Raw genomic sequence first — 23,242 nt, forward strand, 5'->3', positions numbered from 1 at the left:
GTAAGGAAACTCTCAATAGTGCTCCTGTAGATGTTGCAGATAATCCTGGGGTCCCTGTTGAACCTTCTCATCCAGCAGAGTTGTGGTTAGTCCAGGTCAGGCCTTTGTTGATGTGAACCCTAAGGAGCCTGAAGCTGCTGATTCTCTCCACCGTAGTCCCATTGAGTTCCTCTCTGTGTCACTCCACAATCAGCTTCCTTGTTTTGCTGACATTGAGATGGATGTCAGTGTCCTGGCAGCCGGATGTATGCAACTCGTAAGGGGTTCAGTTAATCAGTTAATGAAGGTTTTGATGAACCGCTCAAAGCACTTTATGATTGTGATGTGGGCAGAGGGCTTCAGACTTTTTGGGTAAAGGGACAATAGTTGTCTTTTTGAAGCATGTGGAGACTACAAACAGCAGTAAGAGGTTGAACATGTCTGTGTTATCCAAGTGCATTGCACAATTGATCCTTTTGAAGGATCTGCACACGCTGCCCTAGATATTACACATCAGCAGGGGTTTGCAGGCCTTTTGTACCTCCTCAGCTTGGACGTTGTTCTCAAACTCAGATGGCAAAATTGGACCATTTTACATTTACATTTCAGGCAATTGGCAGACGCTTTTGTCCGAAGTGACTTACAATAAGTACATTGGGGGTTGGGAGGGAGTCATGCTATGCAGGGTCAAGGAGAAGTCTGAACAAATGAGTCTTGAGTCTTCTGCGGAAGATGGAGAGTGATTCCGCTCCCCTGACATCGGTCAGGACCAGACACGATTGTCACGCCCACATTCCGTGCAGAATTATGGCACCTGGAGTCTGCTTTGTGGTGTATGCCAGTTCTGAGCATCAGCCATTTTGCTGTCTGGGAATTGTGCCAGAGATAAGATTCTTGAGTGTTTAAGCCCTAACCCTAGCCCAAAACAAAAAACAACAACTTAAACAACTTCATGGATATATCCCTCTGACTCCCCCCTTTTTCCATCTGTCTATGTAAGTACTTTCTGACAATAAAGGCTAAATGCCCGAAAAGTCATCTTAAAGTTAAAGTGGTGCATGATATATGAAATTCTCCCTAAGTTGCTAAAGAACGTTGTATGGATGTCTTACCTGTGCAATGGTAGAGTGGTATGTCGGTTCCTATTTTAAATAGAGAAACGAGACAGTATGCCCAATTGTAGAAGCTTATATCCAGGGGTAGCTATGCAAAATTTGTCCCAGTCATGGAAAAGTGGACCATCTCTTTACAACACAAGTATGGGTTACCAGGGCTATTACTACACGCCATCTAGTTTTATATAACAAAAGTCAAAGATGTTTTTAGCAGGTCTGGGCTCCACCAGGTTTGCTGACTGTGTCACCATTCTATTTGATAGGATCTCAAAGTGCACCAAAGGGAAAGACTGCTTTTTCTGGCTTGGCCTGTGCTATTTGCATATGATATGGTTCTGTTGGCATCACTAGACCATGACCTCCAGTAAACACCGGGAAGGTTTGCAGCCGAGTCCGAAGTGGTCGGGATGAGTGTCAGCCAGAAAATGGTGGATTGTTCCATTCCAGGTGAGAACAGGTTGCTGCCCCAAATGACAGAGTTCAGTTGTCTCAATGTATTGTTTATGAGTAAAGGGAAATGGCGCATGAGACTGTCAAGGGGACTCATGACTGTCAAAATAGTTGAGATCCATTTACTCCTGTCTAATGTAAATACCAGTATGTACACACACACGGAGACAGTGTCAAGAAAGTTGAGAGTCATACACTCCTGTCAGCCATAAATACAAGAAAGGGACATTATACTTTGTCCTGAAATGATTCTGCAATATATCAAAACTTTGCTTGCTGCATTGTGTTTGCCATAAATTAATTGGAAAGTGTTAAACCATTACATTAAAGGTGTGTTGAAATAGGAAGTGAAGAGGAAAGGGCAACACGGGGTGTCTGTGAAAAAGAGGAAGTGTTACACTCAAGGCTCTGTCTGTCATTCTGTCTCTGATGATCATTTTTGACTTAGTATTAACTTTGCAAAGTTAAAGGAGGTGTAAGGTGTAACCATGATGTATTGAAGTTTAGAGATATAATGAAAATCAGTAAAGAAACAGTGTTGAGCTGAGGTCATGAGAAAGTGTTAAAGAACTGGTCAGGTCAACGTGAGGCCTAAAGGATGTGTCGAAATCTGATCACGCTTTGGGCACGGGCACAGACCGTGACCGAGGCATGTTGGATCATTATGAAATCGTCAGCCGTCATCAAGGGACTATTAGTCATTGAACGGAGAGATGGTGGGAAAATGTCCTAATAAGGACATAAATCCGTGCCACGGTCCAAAGCAAGAGAGAAGCGTTATGAAATCTTAATCAAGGGGTTATCAACCAGTGAATGGAGAGATGCTGAAAACATGTCCTAATAAGGACACAAAACCAAGCCAGTGTCCGAAGCAAGAGTGTATATAACCTGAGGAGCACGGACTAAAGTTCGTTCTTCCAATCGCTCAAGCCTTGAAGAAACACCTGAGACGGAGAATGTGAGCAGCCTAAACATCGCAGAAAGGACTTCAAGAAATCTTCAGCAGAAACAGACCAAGGAATTAAGAGCACAACGGATTAACCATTTTTGCCAACATGCTGTGGATTACGATTTGGATATTGGAGTACTTTTGTTCACGCTGCTGGCGTGAAGTTTGGACTTTGAGGAAGTTACGAGACCTTGGCCAGGGTTGTGATTTGCCTCAAAGACTTGGACTTTCAGCAGGAAGGGAAAGGCAAGCCATGGAAAGACCTGACCCTCTCCATCTCACCTAAATTTAAGTATTTCTAACCAGGCCTCAGCTCTTCTAGGTTAATTTGTTATTTGAAGTATTGTGATTTATCAATAAGGATTTTTGATAATGATTGATAGTAATTGAAACAAGTATTGCGCTGTATGCTTTGCCCTTGCTAAAATCTATGCAATAAAATCTACATAATATAGTTAAAGTTAAAGTTGTGGACATTGATTTTATGTCTCTTTGAGTGGAAGTAAAAGTCAGGTGTTAAGTGTGCATAATATCTTAAAGGTTCTTAAAGGTTACTCTAGCCTACCAAATTGAAACAGGCCCTTAGGGTTTACCATAAGCCCTTAAAATCAAACCTAGCACCATACCAAGAGCCCAGATCATTTAGAGGAGAGCTGCCATTAACGGGCGTGGCTGGTGGCTGTATCTGACTCAAGGGCTATTCATGTCAGGTGCCGTACCAGAGGAAGCAGGGTAGACGTTCAGATTCAGGCAGTTAGAAGCTAGGCGAGTCTCCTCGTTACCAGCTTAAACATCCCTATTTAAAATTCCCACTTTTTAGTAACCTTTTATAGGTTATAGGGATCTAACCCTTTATAACGGAGAGCTGGTCGAGTACCTCCTGGACAGGGGTAGCGCTCGGGATCTTACAGGTGGCGCCCAACGTGAATAAAGAACTCCAGTGGAGAGCCAGCCGCTGCTCTGTGGGACTCCATCTTACAGGTGGCGCCCAACATGAATAAAGAACTCCAGCGGAGAGCCAGCCGCTGCTCTGTGGGACGCCATCTTACAGGTGGCGCCCAACGTGAATAAAGAACTCCAGCGGAGAGACAGCCGCTGCTCTGAGAGACGCCCCGAGACAGGTGTGCAACGCAGAAAGTTTCTGCCGAACGCCAGTGACAGAGGGATCCGCCAAGGCAAGGGGGATTTCCAGGCAACCAGCCAGAGTGAGCTGAGTCACCAGACCAACAAAAGCCTGCAGGAAGCGGGCGTGGTAGCTGACGCAGGTCGAAGGACACAGAGCCAGGTCCGGTCGACGGCGCAGAATAGCCCAGCAGTCTGCCGATCATCCCTGACTCAGTGCGCAAAGAGAGGCTTTGGGAGGCAGACGACTCGAGACAACAAAGACACGACATGGCTGAGGCAAAGCAGCCAAGTGAGATGCCGGACCCGGGGACCCAGGACTCGGTCGAGAAGGGGGTCGAGGGAGCCGGAGCAACAGGAGCAGCCCACAGGCTCCCCTGCAGCGTAATCCTGAGGGGAGGTGAGCACCTGGGAGATTTTTCAGCGGAGAAAAATCTTTTTGTTGTGTTCGAGGAGTGGGACGAGTCACCCAGAGGAAGGGTGGTCCCAGAAGTGTCCGTGGAGGAAGTGGTGCAAGCCGTGCATGCAACGTTAGGCCATGTGTGCACCCTACCAACACGGAAGGAGTTGGAAAAGCAGCAGCTCTGGATTTCGGGGAGCCAAGTTCGCCATGTTCTAAAAGTATGTGGGAAGTACATCGCAGGGCACCGAGGACAACGGGTGGATGGCTTAACCATGAAGAGCACCATCCCCTGGGGATCAGTCTGCATGGATGTGGCTGGTCACCGGGGATTGACAGGGAAGAAAGGTGAGAAATACCTCCTGGTGCTAGTAGAGGAGATACTGGATGGTAATACAGTATCTTTGTAGAAAAAAGGGATCCAGGGAGTGGAGCAGCTTGAGCTGATTCCTAGCTAGAAGAAGACCAGGAACCAGAAATGGCCAGCAGCACACAGCACCTGCCACCCTACATCAGACTGGCCACTGTATATGGGGTGGTCACCATGAGAAAGAACTACCTCGGGGCTCTGGACAGGCAGAGCCCTGAAGAAATTGGATTATGCCAAAGAGATTCCTGTCAGAAGAGAAGGAGTTATTGGAGTGTAGAGAAGTAAAGAACTGTTGTGTAGTATGCATGAAGCCTACTACATTAACGGTCCGATGGAAAGGACCAGGTCATGAAAAACCTGCAAGGCCCAACAGGGCCAGAGGAGAGTTCAAAGGTATGGACTACAAGCCTGTAAAAGTCACGAATGCCTAAATCTGTGGATTATGTCGAGTGACAAGTGACATCATCATGAATGTGTTTGGATATGTGTGGCCATCCACATATCCACACTTCTTGCAAGCTGCTTCCTGCAAGAAAGAGGAAGAAGGCATTGCAAGAAAGAAGAAGAAGGTGTTGGCTAATCAAGCTCAGCACATAGTCATCTTGTTTATGATTTATGCTGCCTTCTTCCCCTTCAGAGAGACTGCAGCCGGCTCAGGGGGGACTCCCCCAGTTATGCTAAGATCCCCCTGGCTGACCTCTTTGGCAGAGGCACTCCTGAGGAAATTTCTAGATAGAGACTTGGAAAGTACAGGTCTCTACAGGCACGCTTATGCTTTGCACAATATCGATCTATAATCAGACTTTGTGTTGTAACACCTTGCTGGATGGAGCAAGCTGTATCCACCGCGGAGCCAACCCGGAGCAAGCTGCCAGCGCTGAGGGCCTCCTCTTGCCTGCCCCGAAGAAGTCTACTGCCGACTCAGCTACCCAACTGGACTGGGTGAGCTGGTGTTGGGGAGAAGCAACGCTGTCGTGGAGGGACCCTCATCTCCGAGCTCTGGGAGGGCGGCGAAGGAGAGTCAACAGCCATAGCATCTCAACTTGACCAAACGGCGATAGAAACTGACAGCACCAGGCCGAGACCATCTTCAGCGGAGAACACGCCCTGCAGGGACGACTCGGTCACCAACGCCATCAGCAGACTCATCTGTCAACTCAGGAGTTGAGGGAGCTGCTACAGAGCATCAAGTCGGCGGGACGGATACAGCTATATCGTCCCAACTTGACCAAGCTGCGACGGGAAAGACGGCACCAAGCCAGAGCCGGCTTCAGCGGGTGAGCCCATCATCGATGCCCTGGGTCTGTCACCAATACCGGCAGCAGGCTCACCATTCACCTTAGCAGGTGAGGCAGATGGTTGCGTTGTGCTCATGTAGGAAGCACTGGAGACGACAGCAGTGCCTTATCTCAAGAAGGGGGTGTCAAAATAGTTGAGATCCATTTACTCCTGTCTAATTTAAATACCAGTATGTATACACACACGGAGACAGTGTCAAGAAAGTTGAGAGTCATACACTCCTGTCAGCCACAAATACAAGAAAGGGACATTATACTTTGTCCTGAAATGATTCTGCAATATATCAAAACTTTGCTTGCTGCATTGTGTTTGCCATAAATTAATTGGAAAGTGTTAAACCATTACATTAAAGGTGTGTTGAAATAGGAAGTGAAGAGGAAAGGGCAACACGGGGTGTCTGTGAAAAAGAGGAAGTGTTACACTCAAGGCTCTGTCTGTCATTCTGTCTCTGATGATTATTTTTGACTTAGTATTAACTTTGCAAAGTTAAAGGAGGTGTAAGGTGTAACCATGATGTATTGAAGTTTAGAGATCTAATGAAAATCAGTAAAGAAACAGTGTTGAGCTGAGGTCATGAGAAAGTGTTAAAGAACTGGTCAGGTCAACGTGAGGCCAAAAGGATGTGTCGAAATCTGATCACGCTTTGGGCACGGGCACAGACCGTGACCGAGGCATGTTGGATCATTATGAAATCGTCAGCCGTCATCAAGGGACTATTAGTCATTGAACGGAGAGATGGTGGGAAAATGTCCTAATAAGGACATAAATCCGTGCCACTGTCCAAAGCAAGAGAGAAGCGTTATGAAATCTTAATCAAGGGGTTATCAACCAGTGAATGGAGAGATGCTGAAAACATGTCCTAATAAGGACACAAAACCAAGCCAGTGTCCGAAGCAAGAGTGTATATAACCTGAGGAGCACGGACTAAAGTTCGTTCTTCCAATCGCTCAAGCCTTGAAGAAACACCTGAGACGGAGAATGTGAGCAGCCTAAACATCGCAGAAAGGACTTCAAGAAATCTTCAGCAGAAACAGACCAAGGAATTAAGAGCACAACGGATTAACCATTTTTGCCAACATGCTGTGGATTACGATTTGGATATTGGAGTACTTTTGTTCACGCTGCTGGCGTGAAGTTTGGACTTTGAGGAAGTTACGAGACCTCCGGCTGGGTTGGTGATTTGCCTCAAGGACTTGGACTTTCAGCAGGAAGGGAAAGGCAAGCCATGGACAGACCTGACCCTCTCCATCTCACCTAAATTTAAGTATTTCTAACCAGGCCTCAGCTCTTTTAGGTTAATTTGTTATTTGAAGTATTGTGATTTATCAATAAGGATTTTTGATAATGATTGATAGTAATTGAAACAAGTATTGCGCTGTATGCTTTGCCCTTGCTAAAATCTATGCAATAAAACCTACATAATATAGTTAAAGTTAAAGTTGTGGACATTGATTTTATGTCTCTTTGAGTGGAAGTAAAAGTCATGTGTTAAGTGTGCATAATATCTTAAAGGTTCTTAAAGGTTACTCTAGCCTACCAAATTGAAACAGGCCCTAAGGGTTTACCAAAAGCCCTTAAAATCAAACCTAGCACCATACCAAGAGCCCAGATCATTTAGAGGAGAGCTGCCGTTAACGGGCGTGGCTGGTGGCTGTATCTGACTCAAGGGCTATTCATGTCAGGTGCCGCACCAGAGGAAGCAGGGTCGACGTTCGGATTCAGGCAGTTAGAAGCTAGGCGAGTCTCCTCGTTACCAGCTTAAAAATCCCTATTTTAAATTCCCACTTTTTAGTAACCTTATAGGGATCTAACCCTTTATAACGGAGAGCTGGTCGAGTACCTCCTGGACAGGGGTAAAGCTCGGGATCTTACATGACTCATCAGCAGTAATGAGGGCATTGTGCCACGAATGAATTGTTGAATGTTGCAAACAAGGAAGTACTATCTGTTTATCTTTGATTGACTGACCTGGGAGCCTTTCGTGTGTTTGCTTGTTTCGTTCAACCAATGATATTCAGGGAAAGGAGATAAATTTTGGCTTATCCCAGGCGGACTGACAAAGCAAATTCATTTTCCAGTCGTGGCATTCAGATCGAACCTGCAGGCATGTCTAACACAGATGAAGGTATTCACTTTACAAATATGTTTAAAAGTAGAGCTGTGGACGCATATGTGGGTGTTTCTTTAATTTAGAAAAGGAAACACAAAGACATTCAATTTCAGATGTAATTTGGGCTCAGTTTTACCACTGTGTTTACAATCCTTTAACTGTGTTCTTACACAAGTGCTGTCATGAGTTTTCTGTCTCTTCAGTCAGTCGACCAGTTTATGCAACATGGGGAGGATTTTTTTGATATCATTCTACTTCTCTCAATGTCAAGACTTAACCGCTCTTTCCTTACCAGGGAGTGTTGCTACAGACAGCGCAACAGCAACAGACAGTACAGGTGAGGGCTTTACACAAAGTTACATTCTGTTTTTAAAACTTGTTTCTTAGGAATTTTTAGAGGAGAGACGAGGTTGTCAGAGCTCAGGTGAAACTAACAGGATAAAGTTGTTAAGACACCAGGTTGTATTGCCACTGAAGTCATTTTACAGTGGACTGTTTGGTGAACAAACAGAAACTGATCAGCCACAAGAAAGTTTGAGTTAATGATTCATCTCTGTACTTGCTTGTGATTAATGACAGCTGAGTTGAATGTAAACCTTTATGAAACCAGTCAAAAAGAAACTGAACATTAAGACCTTAATGAAAGTTGAACTGAAAGAATGTTGTAATAAACTGCTTTAAATGAGTGTATAAACGTGTGTATAGATTTAGCATATTAAATGTAATACATTTAAATTTAATAATGTATGTATTGATATATATATATATTAAGAATATATAGATTTTTTTATTAATTTAACATAAATATTGAATTTTACATGTACATTCCTTTGCATGATTTTTTCATTAATTTACTTTTTGCATTGATGCATAGTTTATTCATGTATGTGTTGTTTTCTACAGCATGCACGAAGAACCAGACAGAGACTGATGCCGTCATCAGAAGGTAAACTGCCTCTTTTTGTTTGTGTGGTTGGATCAGCTGGAAATTCTCTACCTCCCCTGGTCCAGTACTCAGCTAATATTGTGTTTTTGTGTTATGGTTTCATTATTAAACAGCTGTTTGGGTTCTCTGGGGGAGTACAAGATGGACAACAAACGACGAGGCCGTGCGCTCATTTTTAACCAGGAGTGTTTCCTCTGGGGCCTGGACTTAAACATGAGGAGAGGAACCAATGTTGACCGGGACAATTTAGAGATGAGGTATCACTTCCCAGTTTGTTGCTTAAGAAGGAACACTGTCTTTCGTGTTACTAAGAGTTTTCCATGTCTTTCATACTTGCCGAACCCTCTTTTTTAGACTGAAAGAGCTCAACTTTGAAGTGGAGACTCACAATAACCTCAAACAGGTGGAAGTCTTAGAGAAAATCAGTAAAGGTAAGCACATGCATCACTTGCTCAAATGACCCTGAACAACAAGATAACCATGTCAGAGCTAACACATGACATGCTTTAGTACAGTCACTTTTACTTGTTCAGACTCCAATCTAACAAATACCTGATGTCCCACCAGCTGCAGAGGCCGACCATTCAGACGCAGACTGCTTTTTGCTCGTCTTCCTGAGTCACGGTGAGAAGGATCATGTCTGGACCCACGATGAAAAGATCAGCATTCAGGATATCACCTCCAAGTTCAAAGGAGACAAGTGCAGGAGTCTTGTGGGAAAACCAAAGGTCTTCATATTTCAGGTACATGTAGACAAAAGTCAAAACCTGGTTAAATCCTTCAGAATATGGGAGCATGCAGTTTTACCTGTCCTTTCATAATTTTGAAATTAATAATTGCTAAACCATCCCCAGGCCTGCCGTGGAGACCAGTCTGACATTCCGGTGACTCCTTGCGCTGCTGGGGTTAGTGAGTCGGACAAAAATTATGTGGCGATGGACACTGGCGCCCTCTATACCCTCCCTGCTGGGGCTGATTTCCTCATGTGCTACTCTGTGGCTGAAGGTGAGATGTTAAAACATGTTAAAACTCATTGGATGCCATTATCCCTCTTCACAAGAGATTCTGACATGGCAGCCTTTTGCTTGACAGCTCATCTGAGCAGACTGGAGCGCCCTAGAGCCTACAACAACCAATGAACAATTGTGTATACAAGTGACCGGCTCTCTCTGCTTTCTCCTCTCTCTGCTGAGCCACTTACATGCCAGCCGCCGGATGATTGATGCTTCATGTAGTCAATTAGATTGCAAGTTTACATCTTTTGCTCTTTGAATAGGCTGTTTATCCACCTAAGCATTTTTTTTTGACAAATGTACATACATAAAATTAGTGTGATATACGGAAATAAGGAACTATGATGAGTTTTTACTGCTGTTAATCTCAAGCAGGGGTATTTTGAGTTCACAAGGATCATTTTACATACATTTCCAGGAATAAGAACAGGTTAATCTCCTGTTCCTGTTCTAACATAATGGGACAATTTGCACTTCATTATAAATATAGCAGTAGTCATACTTAGAAACTAGAGTAAATTATTTCAGACATATGAGTGACTTTTAAAGTCCTTTTACCTGTCCAGTCAATAACTATCCTGTCCCGTCCCCATTGTTGTTTCTTTTAGGTTACTATTCCTTCCGGGAGCCCTCGAACGGCTCCTGGTATGTCCAGGACCTGTGTGACCTGCTTCAGAAGTTTGGGGACTCACTTGAATTCACTCAGTTACTCACGTGGGTCAACTGGAAAGTGTCGATGAGGAAAGTTGAGTCCGTTGACAACCCAAAAATCGATGGGAAGAAGCAAGTACCTTGCTTTGCTTCAATGCTCACTAAGAAACTCTTCTTCAAACCAAAAAAGTAAAAGTTTCAGGCCTCAGGCATGAAATGAGCTGGTTTATATCCTTCCTTACATATAAACAAGTCCACTGATAGAAATAACAACACATGCAAAAAAAAAAGGAACAACTGTTTTTATGCACGGTACAAATTGAATCCTTCCAATCTTAGGGAATCACTTCATTACTAACACTTCATGTCAGCCAAATTTGTAGTTTCAATTTTCTTGTTTTTCTTTTTCTTACATTTTTACTGTTTGTATTTACGCCGTTTGTCTCAGTTTTGACGGCCTGTTTAATCCAGTTTAAACTACCGTGGCACAAACCAAAAATTGCCAAATCCTGCAGATGACGTTTTAACTTAACAAACCAAAAAAACAGAAGATGACATATCTGGTGACTCTGAACTGGGACATTTTCCTCCAAATAAACCATGTCTCATTGTCACAAACATGCTGTTCCTGTTCCATTGCTGTTTTTTATCCAATTTAAGCCGTGTCACATGATCTACAATTCATGAAAATCGTAACAAATGACACTGACACGTGTTTTTGTTGTTTCACTGTTGTGACTGTGTGTGTATAATCAAATCTGTGTGGCTATTCACCAATAAAGTGACCATGTTCGATTAAGATTGCCTTAATTTTGTGGCACAATGTGTATGCATGATGTGTTTATTTCTCCAGTACTCTGAAATTATCATCCTCCTTTTTATGTGTCATTGTCCTGAGTGACTTTTCTCAAAAATATAATAATCATCATCATGACTGACAAAACAACACGAGATGGATTCCTGGATAGTAGTTCACTGTTATTTCAGAAATTATTTCGTCTTTGCGTGTACGTTTTAAATTGGGAAATAGTTCTGTGCAAGTGCAAGTGCAACCTACAGAAAAAGGAAACTTTGAAGAAATCATTTGGGACTAATGGACTGTATAATCAAATAGCGCCTCCCAGTTCTTCCTCCCATCCCCCCAACAGTAACATGTGGTAAATAAATAAGGCAGCGATGTCTGTTTCTGCAGCGTCTAAAACATTTGTTAATTTCCCTTCATTAAATATATCACAGGGAGGAGATTACTCTGTGTTCAACCATCCTTAATTTAAAGCACCATGCTTTTATTGACAATTCTGTGTCACTTGTCTTCATAGACAAAACCACCTGTCTTATAAAAAGATGACATAAAGCCTTTCTTTCATGTATTTTAAGTGGATGTTGTGAAAAAAGGGCACTGAAATACAGGGTTGATTAGGCAGTTTAGCTCTCCTAATCTTAACCACATTGTTTGAGCTGCAGCACCTTGCTTTGAACAGGCAAACTGGAAGCAATATCCTGGAAGGAAGCCTAAAAGGGGCTCATGAAACACACAGGGAAACAATGACTCCAAGTAAGGGTCAACACCCCAGAAGAAAGGGCTTCCAGGTGCCTCTTTACAGCACTTCCATTTGTTAAAACCATTGCTTTTCTGTGAGGCCGGAGTTCCAGGGACCAGTTTCACAGAACAAGTGGCTATGCCGAGTTCGCTTTATGGATCGGAATCAACTGGGAAATGTCTAGCTGGAATAAGCCTGCGTGATTCAGGAAATCAAGGGGCTGGTACCAGACCATCGTCTGAGAAATTATGCGACGGGAAAAAGGAGGAAATTGCAGTGTTTAAATCTTGACGGACAGAAGTATGACCCAATCATGTTCTCAGGTCAGCACACTCAGCCAGTGAGACTGAGGAGGAGGAGGTGCTAAATCTTGGTTTGTCTGTGTTTGGAATGAGGAGGAAAATTCACTTGTAATCGGCGTTGGAGTGTCTAACACAGTGGAAGATCGATGCATAGCTAACAACTTTTTACATGTGTTTTCAATTAAAACTAGACATAAGTTGAACTCGTGCGTATGGCATTTTAAAAGTTAGAATGCAATACATGCAATAACTAGTTTTTCAAAGTGATTTAGGCTGTCACTGTCATTCAACTTTTCAAAATGCCAGGACTTGCCTGTTCTCTCCCAGGAAGTGTCGCCACAGACACAGTTGGTGACGGGGAGTTCTTTGAAATAAGTTATTTCATATTCTTTAAAGCTTGTGTATTACAAGTTTGAGAGGATTAAAGAAAACAGTCAGTAATCAGTAGAAAAATGCTGATATCAATTATAGAAATACAGTTGAACTTTTAAAAGATTATTTTTGTATTACTTTTGGGGCTCTGGAGTAAGTTCATGCTGACTCGCTGTCATGACTTGGACACTTGAATAGAGCAGATTCATGTTAATCTCATGAACACCTGTGTTTCTCCCACCACCACGTCTCACAATTTTGGCTGTGAAGAAAACCTAAACATCAGACTTTTTATACTGTGATGCACTCAGTCAGCAGGGCCAGAAAAACAACTAGGTATTTAGCTGCTGCATATTCACATCAAGTGTTTCACAGCAGTGTACAGTATATTCTAATCGAGGGGGCACTTCAACAGTGGTGGACGAAGGCACGCGTTCAGGACATCATTTAAGGAAGATGCTTGGAAGACATTTGTAATATTTCACATTTGACGTCTTGATAATCAGATCCAAAAGTTATAGAGCATGCAAGTGAATGAGTGTACAGACGGTTGAAAACACAGTTTGTCCAGCAGGGGGCAAGATAGAGCTAGTTTTTAAACACAGTCAATCTTGATACTGCTGTTTGTTATCAGGATCAGAGTGACCCTAATGGACTTTTTAATCTTTAATAGTGACTCATGAGCACTACGACACACTCATCCTGTATATGATTGATGAAATGACATCTGTATTGCTCTGAACTTGACAGAAGTTTTTTTTTTTTAAATGTAGATAGTTCTGTATTTGTCCTGCCACTATGCTCTCTCAGCTGCTGTGATTGTGGCTTTTGTGTTGAGGCACTTCAAACAAAACTAAATTCTAAGTTTTCAAATTAATAAAATTATTGATAATGACTTCTGTATTGACCAACAGCGTATGCTGTGTTTAAAATATACACAAAAATGTTTCCGATGCCACTTATAGTAACAGCGAGGCCCCTGTCGTGGATTTGCTCATGTTCTTCTTCCTGTTCTTTCTCTTCTTCTTGGCAGCTTGTGAGTCAGCAGTGACTCTGCTGTTTGACGCCGTTATGCACCTGGGATGTAAGCCATACATGGACAGCCAGAGAGAGTCTTGTGTGTGTCAGTATGAAATGAAGAGGGAACTGTGAAACCGCCACAGGATCGAGGACTGCGGAACGGACTGATTCAAAACACTGATTGTGTACAAGCACAACAACACTGACAGAAGGATACCAGCAATAAACTCTCCTTCTAGACATACTTTATAGATTTCCTCAGGGATACAGCTTCTGCACTGACCCGTGTCCATTGCCTCCCTTTAATTGAAATGTTGACATCTATGAGACATGACAAATTTTTAGAGTGGATAAATTAATTTATTTCCTTTGCAGTTGATTATATATATTTTGTTAACACTGTCTAATGTGTTTATCCTGTGATGTCCTTTTGGAAGCTTCATTTTCCCTGTAATAAGCACCAAATTTACATAGGTCTTTTCAGGAAACGTTTGACAAATTATAAGGAATTGATTGACTGTAAAATCAACCATTACCGCCTCATCAGGAACATTTGATAAAGAAGTAAGTTAACAGTGTCTGTTTCTACAGCATCTATTTTGTGTTTTTCTGTTTTTAAAACGTTTATAGTATTTCATGGAGGGTAACAAAAAAATTAAAGAAACACATAAAGCTTGTATCGACAATGTTATTGTGTCAGTTGTCATCAAAGATAAAACTGTGTCTTTTAAGCAGCATCCTTTAACAACAAGTCTCAGAGTGAAGCCAAGGGAACCCTAAAGGTCTTAGATTAAGCTCCTAATCATGTATTTGAAGTTGACGTTGTGAGAAAAGGGCACTGAAATCCAGTGTGGATTAGGATGTTTACCTCTCCTAATCTCATGCTCTGCCAACCTTAATCTCACTCTTATTGTTTAGGATTTATTAGATCCTTGGAATTTAATGTTTCGAGCCGCTATGGCCCAACGGGAGAGGCGAGACTAAGAGTGGTTTATAGAACCAAAGAAATGGCCAGAAAAGAGCTGCAGCACCTCGCGTGTAAACTGGAAAACACATCTGGTGGCAGAGCCTCAACCCACTGGGCCAGGGCAGGCTTCACGATGGAAGAACTACATGAGAGGGGTTGCTGATTATCCTGTTTTTCCTAAACCACTGGGGGTATGGGGGTAGCCATACCAGGCAGGGATGCAGCCAGTAAGGAAACTCTCAATAGTGCTCCTATAGATGTTGCAGATAATCCTGGGGTCCCTGTTGAACCTTCTCATCCAGCAGAGTTGTGGTTAGTCCAGGTCAGGCCTTTGTTGATGTGAACCCTAAGGAGCCTGAAGCTGCCGATTCTCTCCACCGTAGTCCCATTGAGTTCCTCTCTGTGTCACTCCACAATCAGCTTCCTTGTTTTGCTGACATTGAGATGGATGTCAGTGTCCTGGTACCCGGATGTATGCAACTCGTAAGGGGTTCAGTTAATCAGTTAATGAAGGTTTTGATGAACTGCTCAAAGCACTTTATGATTGTGATATGGGCAGAGGGCTTCAGACTTTTTGGGTAAAGGGACAATAATGGTCTTTTTGAAGCATGTGGAGACTACAAACAGCAGTAAGAGATTGAACATGTCTGTGCCATCCAAGTGCATTGCACGATTGATCCTTTTGAAGGATCTGCACACGCTGCCCTAGATATTACACATCAGCAGGGGTTTGCAGGCCTTTTGTACCTCCTCAGCTTGGACGTTGTTCTCAAACTGAGATGGCAAATTTGGACCATTTTACATTTACATTTCAGGCAATTAGCAGACGCTTTTGTGTGAAGTGACTAACAATAAGTACATTGGGGGTTGGGAGGGAGTCATGCTATGCAGGGTCAAGGAGAAGTCTGAACAAATGAGTCTTGAGTCTTCTGCGGAAGATGGAGAGTGATTCCGCTCCCCTGACATCGGTCAGGACCAGACACGATTGTCACGCCCACATTCCGTGCAGAATTATGGCACCTGGAGTCTGCTTTGTGGTGTATGCCAGTTCTGAGCATCAGCCATTTTGCTGTCTGGGAATTGTGCCAGAGATAAGATTCTTGAGTGTTTAAGCCCTAACCCTAACCCAAAACAAAAAACAACAACTTAAACAACTTCATGGATATATCCCTCTGACTCCCCCCTTTTTCCATCTGTCTATGTAAGTACTTTCTGACAATAAAGGCTAAATGCCCGAAAAGTCATCTTAAAGTTAAAGTGGTGCATGATATATGATTTTTGAAATTCTCCCTAAGTTGCTAAAGAACGTTGTATGGATGCCTTACCTGTGCAATGGTAGAGTGGTATGTCGGTTCCTATTTTAAAAAGAGAAACGAGACAGTATGCCCAATTGTAGAAGCTTATATCCAGGGGTAGCTATGCAGAATTTGTCCCAGTCATGGAAAAGTGGACCATCTCTTTACAACACAAGTATGGGTTACCAGGGCTATTACTACACGCCATCTAGTTTTATATAACAAAAGTCAAAGATGTTTTTAGCAGGTCTGGGCTCCACCAGGTTTGCTGACTGTGTCCACCATTCTATTTGATAGGATCTCAAAGTGCACCCAAGGGAAAGACTGCTTTTTCTGGCTTGGTCTGTGCTATTTGCATATGATATGGTTCTGTTGGCATCACTTCTGTTGGCATCACTAGACCGTGACCTCCAGTAAACACCGGGAAGGTTTGCAGCCGAGTCCGAAGTGGTTGGGATGAGTGTCAGCCAGAAAATGGTGGATTGTTCCCTTCCAGGTGAGAACAAGTTGCTGCCCCAAATGACAGAGTTCAGGTGTCTCAATGTATTGTTTATGAGTAAAGGGAAATGGCGCATATAGACTGTCAAGGGGACTCATGACTCATCAGCAGTAAAGAGGGCATTGTGCCACGAATGAATTGTTGAATGTTGCAAACAAGGAAGTCCTAGCTGTTTATCTTTGATTGACTGACCTCGGAGCCTTTCGTGTGTTTGCTTGTTTCGTTCAACCAATGATATTCAGGGAAAGGAGATAAATTTTGGCTTATCCTAGGCGGACTGACAAAGCAAATTCATTTTCCAGTCGTGGCATTCAGATCGAACCTGCAGGCATGTCTAACACAGATGAAGGTATTGACTTTACAAATATGTTTAAAAGTAGAGTTGTGGACGCATTTGTGGGTGTTTCTCTAATTTAGAAAAGGAAACACAAAGACATTTAATTTCAGATATAATTTGGGCTCAGTTTCACCACTGTGTTTACAATCCTTTAACTGTGTTCTTACACAAGTGCTGTCATGAGTTTTCTGTCTCTTAAGTCTGTCGACAAGTTTGTGCAAAGTGTGGAGGATATTTTTGATATCATTTTACTTCACTCAATGTCAAGACTTAACCGCTCTTTCCTTACCAGGGAGTGTTGCTACAGACAGCGCAACAGCAACAGACAGTACAGGTGAGGGCTTTACACAAAGTTACATTCTGTTTTTAAAACTTGTTTCTTGGGAATTTTTAGAGGAGAGACGAGGTTGTCAGAGCTCAGGTGAAACTAACAGGATAAAGTTGTTAAGACACCAGGTTGTATTGCCACTGAAGTCATTTTACAGTGGACTGTTTGGTGAACAAACAGAAACTGATCAGCCACAAGAAAGTTTGAGTTAATGATTCATCTCTGTACTTGCTTGTGATTAATGACAGCTGAGTTGAATGTAAACCTTTATGAAACCAGTCAAAAAGAAACTGAACTTTAAGACCTTAATGAAAGTTGAACTGAAAGAATGTTGTAATAAACTGCTTTAATTGAGTGTATAAACGTGTGTATAGATTTAGCATATTAAATGTAATACATTCAAAATTAATAATTAATTTATAAACTTATATATATTAAAAATATATTTAGTTTTTTAAATTAATTTAACATAATTATTGAATTTTACATGTACATTCCTTTGCATTATTTTTTCATTCATTTACTTTTTGCATTGATGCATAGTTAATTCATGTATGTGTTGTTTTCTACAGCATGCACGAAGAACCAGACAGAGACTGATGCCGTCATCAGAAGGTAAACTGCCTCTTTTTGTTTGTGTGGTTGGATCAGCTGGAAATTCTCTACCTCCCCTGGTCCAGTACTCAGCTAATATTGTGTTTTTGTGTTATGGTTTCATTATTAAACAGCTGTTTGGGTTCTCTGGGGGAGTACAAGATGGACAACAAACGACGAGGCCGTGCGCTCATTTTTAACCAGGAGCGTTTCCTCTGGGGCCTGGACTTAAACATGAGGAGAGGAACCAATGTTGACCGGGACAATTTGGAGATGAGGTATCACTTCCCAGTTTGTTGCTGAAGAAGGAACACTGTCTTTCGTGTTACTAAGAGTTTTCCATGTCTTTCATACTTGCCGAACCCTCTTTTTTAGACTGAAAGAGCTCAACTTCGAAGTGGAGACTCACAATAACCTCAAACAGGTGGAAGTCTTAGAGAAAATCAGTAAAGGTAAGCACATGCGTCACTTGTACTCAAATGACCCTGAACAACAAGATAACCATGTCAGAACCAACATGTGACATGCTTTAGTACGGTCACTTTTACTTGTTCAGACTCCAATTTAACAAATACCTGATGTTCCACCAGCTGCAGAGGCCGACCATTCAGACGCAGACTGCTTTTTGCTCGTCTTCCTGAGTCACGGTGAGAAGGATCATGTCTGGACCCACGATGAAAAGATCAGCATTCAGGATATCACCTCCAAGTTCAAAGGAGACAAGTGCAGGAGTCTTGTGGGAAAACCAAAGGTCTTCATATTTCAGGTACATGTAGACAAAAGTCAAAACCTGGTTAAATCCTTCAGAATATGGGAGCATGCAGTTTTACCTGTCCTTTCATAATTTTGAAATTAATAATTGCTAAACCATCCCCAGGCCTGCCGTGGAGACCAGTCTGACATTCCGGTGACTCCTTGCGCTGCTGGGGTTAGTGAGTCGGACAAAAATTATGTGGCGATGGACACTGGCGCCCTCTATACCCTCCCTGCTGGGGCTGATTTCCTCATGTGCTACTCTGTGGCTGAAGGTGAGATGTTAAAACATGTTAAAACTCATTGGATGCCATTATCCCTCTTCACAAGAGATTCTGACATGGCAGCCTTTTGCTTGACAGCTCATCTGAGCAGACTGGAGCGCCCTAGAGCCTACAACAACCAATGAACAATTGTGTATACAAGTGACCGGCTCTCTCTGCTTTCTCCTCTCTCTGCTGAGCCACTTACATGCCAGCCTTCGGATGATTGATGCTTCATGTAGTCAATTAGATTGCAAGTTTACGTCTTTTGCTCTTTGAATAAGCTCTTTATCCACCTAAGCATTTATTTTGACAAATGTACATACATAAAATTAGTGTGATATACAGAAATAAGGAACTATGATGAGTTTTTACTGCTGTTAATCTCAAGCAGGGGTATTTTGAGTTCACAAGGATCATTTTACATACATTTCCAGGAATAAGAACAGGTTAATCTCCTGTTCCTGTTCTGACAAAATGGGACAATTTACACTTCATTTGATTCAGTTAATACTTTGAAAATATAGCAGTAGTCATACTTAGAAACTAGAGTGAATTATTTCAGACATATGAGTGACTTTTAAAGTCCTTTTACCTGTCCAGTCAATAACTATCCTGTCCCGTCCCCATTGTTGTTTCTTTTAGGTTACTATTCCTTCCGGGAGCCCTCGAACGGCTCCTGGTATGTCCAGGACCTGTGTGACCTGCTTCAGAAGTTTGGGGACTCACTTGAATTCACTCAGTTACTTACGTGGGTCAACTGGAAAGTGTCGATGAGGACAGTTGAGTCCAGTTACAACCTAAAAATCGATGGGAAGAAGCAAGTACCTTGCTTTGCTTCAATGCTCACTAAGAAACTCTTCTTCAAACCAAAAAAGTAAAAGTTTCAGGCCTCAGGCATGAAATGAGCTGGTTTTATATCCTTCCTTACATATAAACAAGTCCACTGATAGAAATAACAACACATGCAAAAAAAAAAGGAACAACTGTTTTTATGCGCGGAACAAATTGAATCCTTCCAATCTTAGGGAATCACTTCATTACTAACACTTCATTTCAGTCAAATTTGTAGTTTCAATTTTCTTGTTTTTCTTTTTCTTACATTTTTACTGTTTGTATTTACGCAGTTTGTCTCAGTTTTGACTGCCCGTTTAATCCAGTTTAAACTACCGTGGCACAAACCAAAAACTGCCAAATCCTGCAGCTGACGTTTTAACTTAACAAACCAAAAAAACAGAAGTTGACATATCTGGTGACCGTGAACTGGGACATTTTCCTCCAAATAAACCATGTCTCATTGTCACAAACATGCTGTTTGTATTCAAGCTCACTCCATCGAGAAGTAGATTCATTCCATTGCTGTTTTTTATCCAATTTAAGCTGTGTCACATGATCTACAATTCATGAAAATCGTAACAAATGACACTGACTCCGTGTTTTTGTTGTATCGCTGTTGTGACTGTGTGTGTATAATCAAATCGGTGTGACTATTCACCAATAAAGTGACCATGTTCGATTAAGATTGCCTTAATTTTGTGGCACAATGTGTATGCATGATGTGTTTATTTCTCCAGTACTCTGAAATTGTCATCCTCTTCTAATTTCAATAAAGAGTTATCAGGCAGACACGAGATTCTCCCAATGAACAGGAAATCATTTTTTTATGTGTCATTGTCCTGAGTGACTTTTCTCAAAAATATAATAATCATCATCATGACTGACAAAACAACACGAGATGGATTCCTGGATAGTAGTTCACTGTTATTTCAGAAATTATTTCGTCTTTGTGTGTACGTTTTAAATTGGCAAATAGTTCTGTGCAAGTGCAAGTGCAACCTACAGAAAAAGGAAACTTTGAAGAAATCATTTGGGACTAATGGACTGTATAATCAAATAGCACCTCCCAGTTCTTCCTCCCATCCCCCCAACAGTAACATGTGGTAAATAAATAAGGCAGCGATGTCTGTTTCTGCAGCGTCTAAAACATTTGTTAATTTCCCTTCATTAAATATATCACAGGGAGGAGATTACTCCTGGTAACCTGTGTTCAACCATCCTTAATTTAAAGCACCATGCTTTTATTGACAATTCTATGTGTCACTTGTCTTCATAGACAAAACCACCTGTCTTATAAAAAGATGACATAAAGCCTTTCTTTCATGTATTTTAAGTGGATGTTGTGAAAAAAAGGGCACTGAAATACAGGGTTGATTAGGCAGTTTAGCTCTCCTAATCTTAACCACATTGTTTGAGCTGCAGCACCTTGCTTTGAACAGGCAAACTGGAAGCAATATCCTGGAAGGAAGCCTAAAAGGGGCTCATGAAACACACAGGGAAACAATGACTCCAAGTAAGGGTCAACACCCCAGAAGAAAGGGCTTCCAGGTGCCTCTTTACAGCACTTCCATTTGTTAAAACCATTGCTTTTCTGTGAGGCCGGAGTTCCAGGGACCAGTTTCACAGAACAAGTGGCTATGCCGAGTTCGCTTTATGGATCGGAATCAACTGGGAAATGTCTAGCTGGAATAAGCCTGCGTGATTCAGGAAATCACGGGGCTGGTACCAGACCATCGTCTGAGACATGATGCGACGGGAAAAAGGAGGGAATTGTGGCGTTCAAATCTTGACGGACAGAAGTATGACCCAATCATGTTCTCAGGTCAGCACATTCAGCCAGTGAGACTGAGGAGGAGGAGGTACTACATCTTGGTTTGTCTGTGTTGGGAATGAGGAGAAAAATTCACCTGTCATCGGTGTTGGAGTGTCTAACACAGTGGAAGACGGATGCGTAGGTAACAACTTTTTACATGTGTTTTCAATTAAAACTAGACATAAGTTGTGAACTCGTGCGTATGGCATTTTAAAAGTTAGAATGCAATACATGCAATAACTAGTTTTTCAAAGTGATTTAGGCTGTCACTGTCATTCAACTTTTCAAAATGCCAGGACTTGCCTGTTCTCTCCCAGGAAGTGTCGCCACAGACACAGTTGGTGACGGGGAGTTCTTTGAAATAAGTTATTTAATATTTTTTAAAGCTTGTGTATTACAAGTTTGAGAGGAGCAGAAAAGATACACTATATTGCCAAAAGTATTCACTCACCCATCTGAATAATTGAAATCAAGTGTTCCAATCACTTCCATGGCCACAGGTGTATAAAAGCAAGCACCTAGGCATGCAGACTGTTTTTTACAAACATTTGTGAAAGAATGGGTCGCTCTCAGGAGCTCAGTGAATTCCAGCGTGGTATACTGTGATAGGATGCCACCTGTGCAACAAGTCCAGTCTTGCTCCTAGATATTCCACAGTCAACTGTCAGTGGTATTATAACAAAGTGGAAGCTATTGGGAATGATAGCAACTCAGCCACGAAGTGGTAGGCCATGTAAAATGACGGAGCGGGGTCAGCGGATGCTGAGGCGCGTAGTGTGCAGAGGTCACCAACTTTCTGCAGAGTCAATCGCTACAGACCTCCAAACTTCATGTGGCCTTCAGATTAGCTCAAGAACAGTGCGTAGAAAGCTTCATAGAATGGGTTTCCATGGCGAGCAGCTGCATCCAAGCCGTACATCAGCAAGTGCAATGCAAAGTGCTGGATGCAGTGGTGTAAAGCACGCCGCCACTGGACTCTAGAGCAGTGGAGAGGCATTCTTTTGAGTGATGAATTGCGCTTCTCCATCTGGCAATCTGATGGACAAGTCTGGGTTTGGCGGTTGCCAGGAAAACGGTACTTGGGGATGGGGGATGGCTCCTTCCTGTTCCAACATGACTGTGCACCAGTGCACAAAGCAAGGTCCATAAACCTTGCTATACCTAGTAACCTATAATTCTTAAACCACCGTGGAGGCAGGTATGATGATCCAGTGACTGTCTGTGCTGCTGAAGACACTGATTCGGACCAAGATGATGTAGTGGATGACTACTACATACAGACCCTCCCTGCTGGGGCTGATTTCATCATGTGCTAATCTATGGCTGAAGGCAAGCCAGCTGGGATCTTTAAAACTCTTTACCTGCTCTTTAATCCCACCAGCATTTTGATATATCGGTTTTGATGTTCAGTCACTGATCATCCTGTCCACTCCCCTCTGTTGTTTGTTTAGGATACGTTTCTGTCCGAAACTCCCCAAAAGTCTCCTGGTAGATCCAGGATCTGTGTTAGCTGCTTGGAAAGTGTGGGCACTCACTTGAGTTCACAGAAATGGGTCAACAGCAAAGTGTCAGTGGTAGGAAGCAAATGTCTTTCTTTGCTTCAATGCTCACCAAGAGGCTCCACTTCAAACCAAATCAGTAACAGTTTCAGACATCAGGCATGAAAATGATCTGATTTATTATTACTCAGCATCCTTTAGGGAGATTCTTAACAAATTGTAGCTTAAAATTTCCTCTGATTAAACTACATTTCTTGGCTGGGTAAAACATGACTTGGTTGATAAAGATGTTTTCAGGTTGACCCTGTATTTCTGTCGCCTTCCTTTCTAAATATACTTTGTATACTAAAACACAACTCTTTTGCTTCAATTAAGTGATTATATTGAATGAAAAGTGCATTCTTTTTGTGTGTCCATG

General features: G+C 42.3%; 2 protein-coding genes across 2 annotated transcripts; both read left to right on the top strand.

The window, feature by feature from the left end:
- Nucleotides 1-7,702: 7,702 nt before the first annotated feature.
- Nucleotides 7,703-10,740, top strand: LOC115591548 (caspase-6-like). Its single transcript, XM_030433635.1, has 8 exons — nucleotides 7,703-7,809; nucleotides 8,090-8,131; nucleotides 8,698-8,740; nucleotides 8,854-8,997; nucleotides 9,095-9,171; nucleotides 9,308-9,483; nucleotides 9,595-9,745; nucleotides 10,362-10,740. The coding sequence occupies exons 1-8, from the start codon at nucleotides 7,791-7,793 to the stop codon at nucleotides 10,595-10,597; spliced, it is 888 nt and encodes a 295-aa protein (XP_030289495.1). The 5' UTR covers nucleotides 7,703-7,790; the 3' UTR covers nucleotides 10,598-10,740.
- Nucleotides 10,741-16,610: 5,870 nt separating this feature from the next.
- LOC115591541 (caspase-6-like) lies at nucleotides 16,611-20,306 on the top strand. The gene is made up of 8 exons (XM_030433626.1): nucleotides 16,611-16,749; nucleotides 17,030-17,071; nucleotides 17,638-17,680; nucleotides 17,794-17,937; nucleotides 18,035-18,111; nucleotides 18,250-18,425; nucleotides 18,537-18,687; nucleotides 19,321-20,306. The coding sequence occupies exons 1-8, from the start codon at nucleotides 16,731-16,733 to the stop codon at nucleotides 19,554-19,556; spliced, it is 888 nt and encodes a 295-aa protein (XP_030289486.1). The 5' UTR covers nucleotides 16,611-16,730; the 3' UTR covers nucleotides 19,557-20,306.
- Nucleotides 20,307-23,242: the final 2,936 nt, after the last annotated feature.

Source organism: Sparus aurata, chromosome 1 (assembly GCF_900880675.1).
Source record: "Sparus aurata chromosome 1, fSpaAur1.1, whole genome shotgun sequence".
Classification (NCBI taxonomy): Eukaryota; Metazoa; Chordata; class Actinopteri; order Spariformes; family Sparidae; genus Sparus; species Sparus aurata.

Coding starts and splice junctions, on each gene's coding strand:
- LOC115591541 (XM_030433626.1), top strand. Junction 17,072..17,637: donor AACAGCAACAGACAGTACAG/GTGAGGGCTTTA, acceptor TGTTTTCTACAG/CATGCACGAAGAACCAGACA. Junction 18,426..18,536: donor CAAAGGTCTTCATATTTCAG/GTACATGTAGAC, acceptor AACCATCCCCAG/GCCTGCCGTGGAGACCAGTC.
- LOC115591548 (XM_030433635.1), top strand. Junction 8,132..8,697: donor AACAGCAACAGACAGTACAG/GTGAGGGCTTTA, acceptor TGTTTTCTACAG/CATGCACGAAGAACCAGACA. Junction 9,484..9,594: donor CAAAGGTCTTCATATTTCAG/GTACATGTAGAC, acceptor AACCATCCCCAG/GCCTGCCGTGGAGACCAGTC.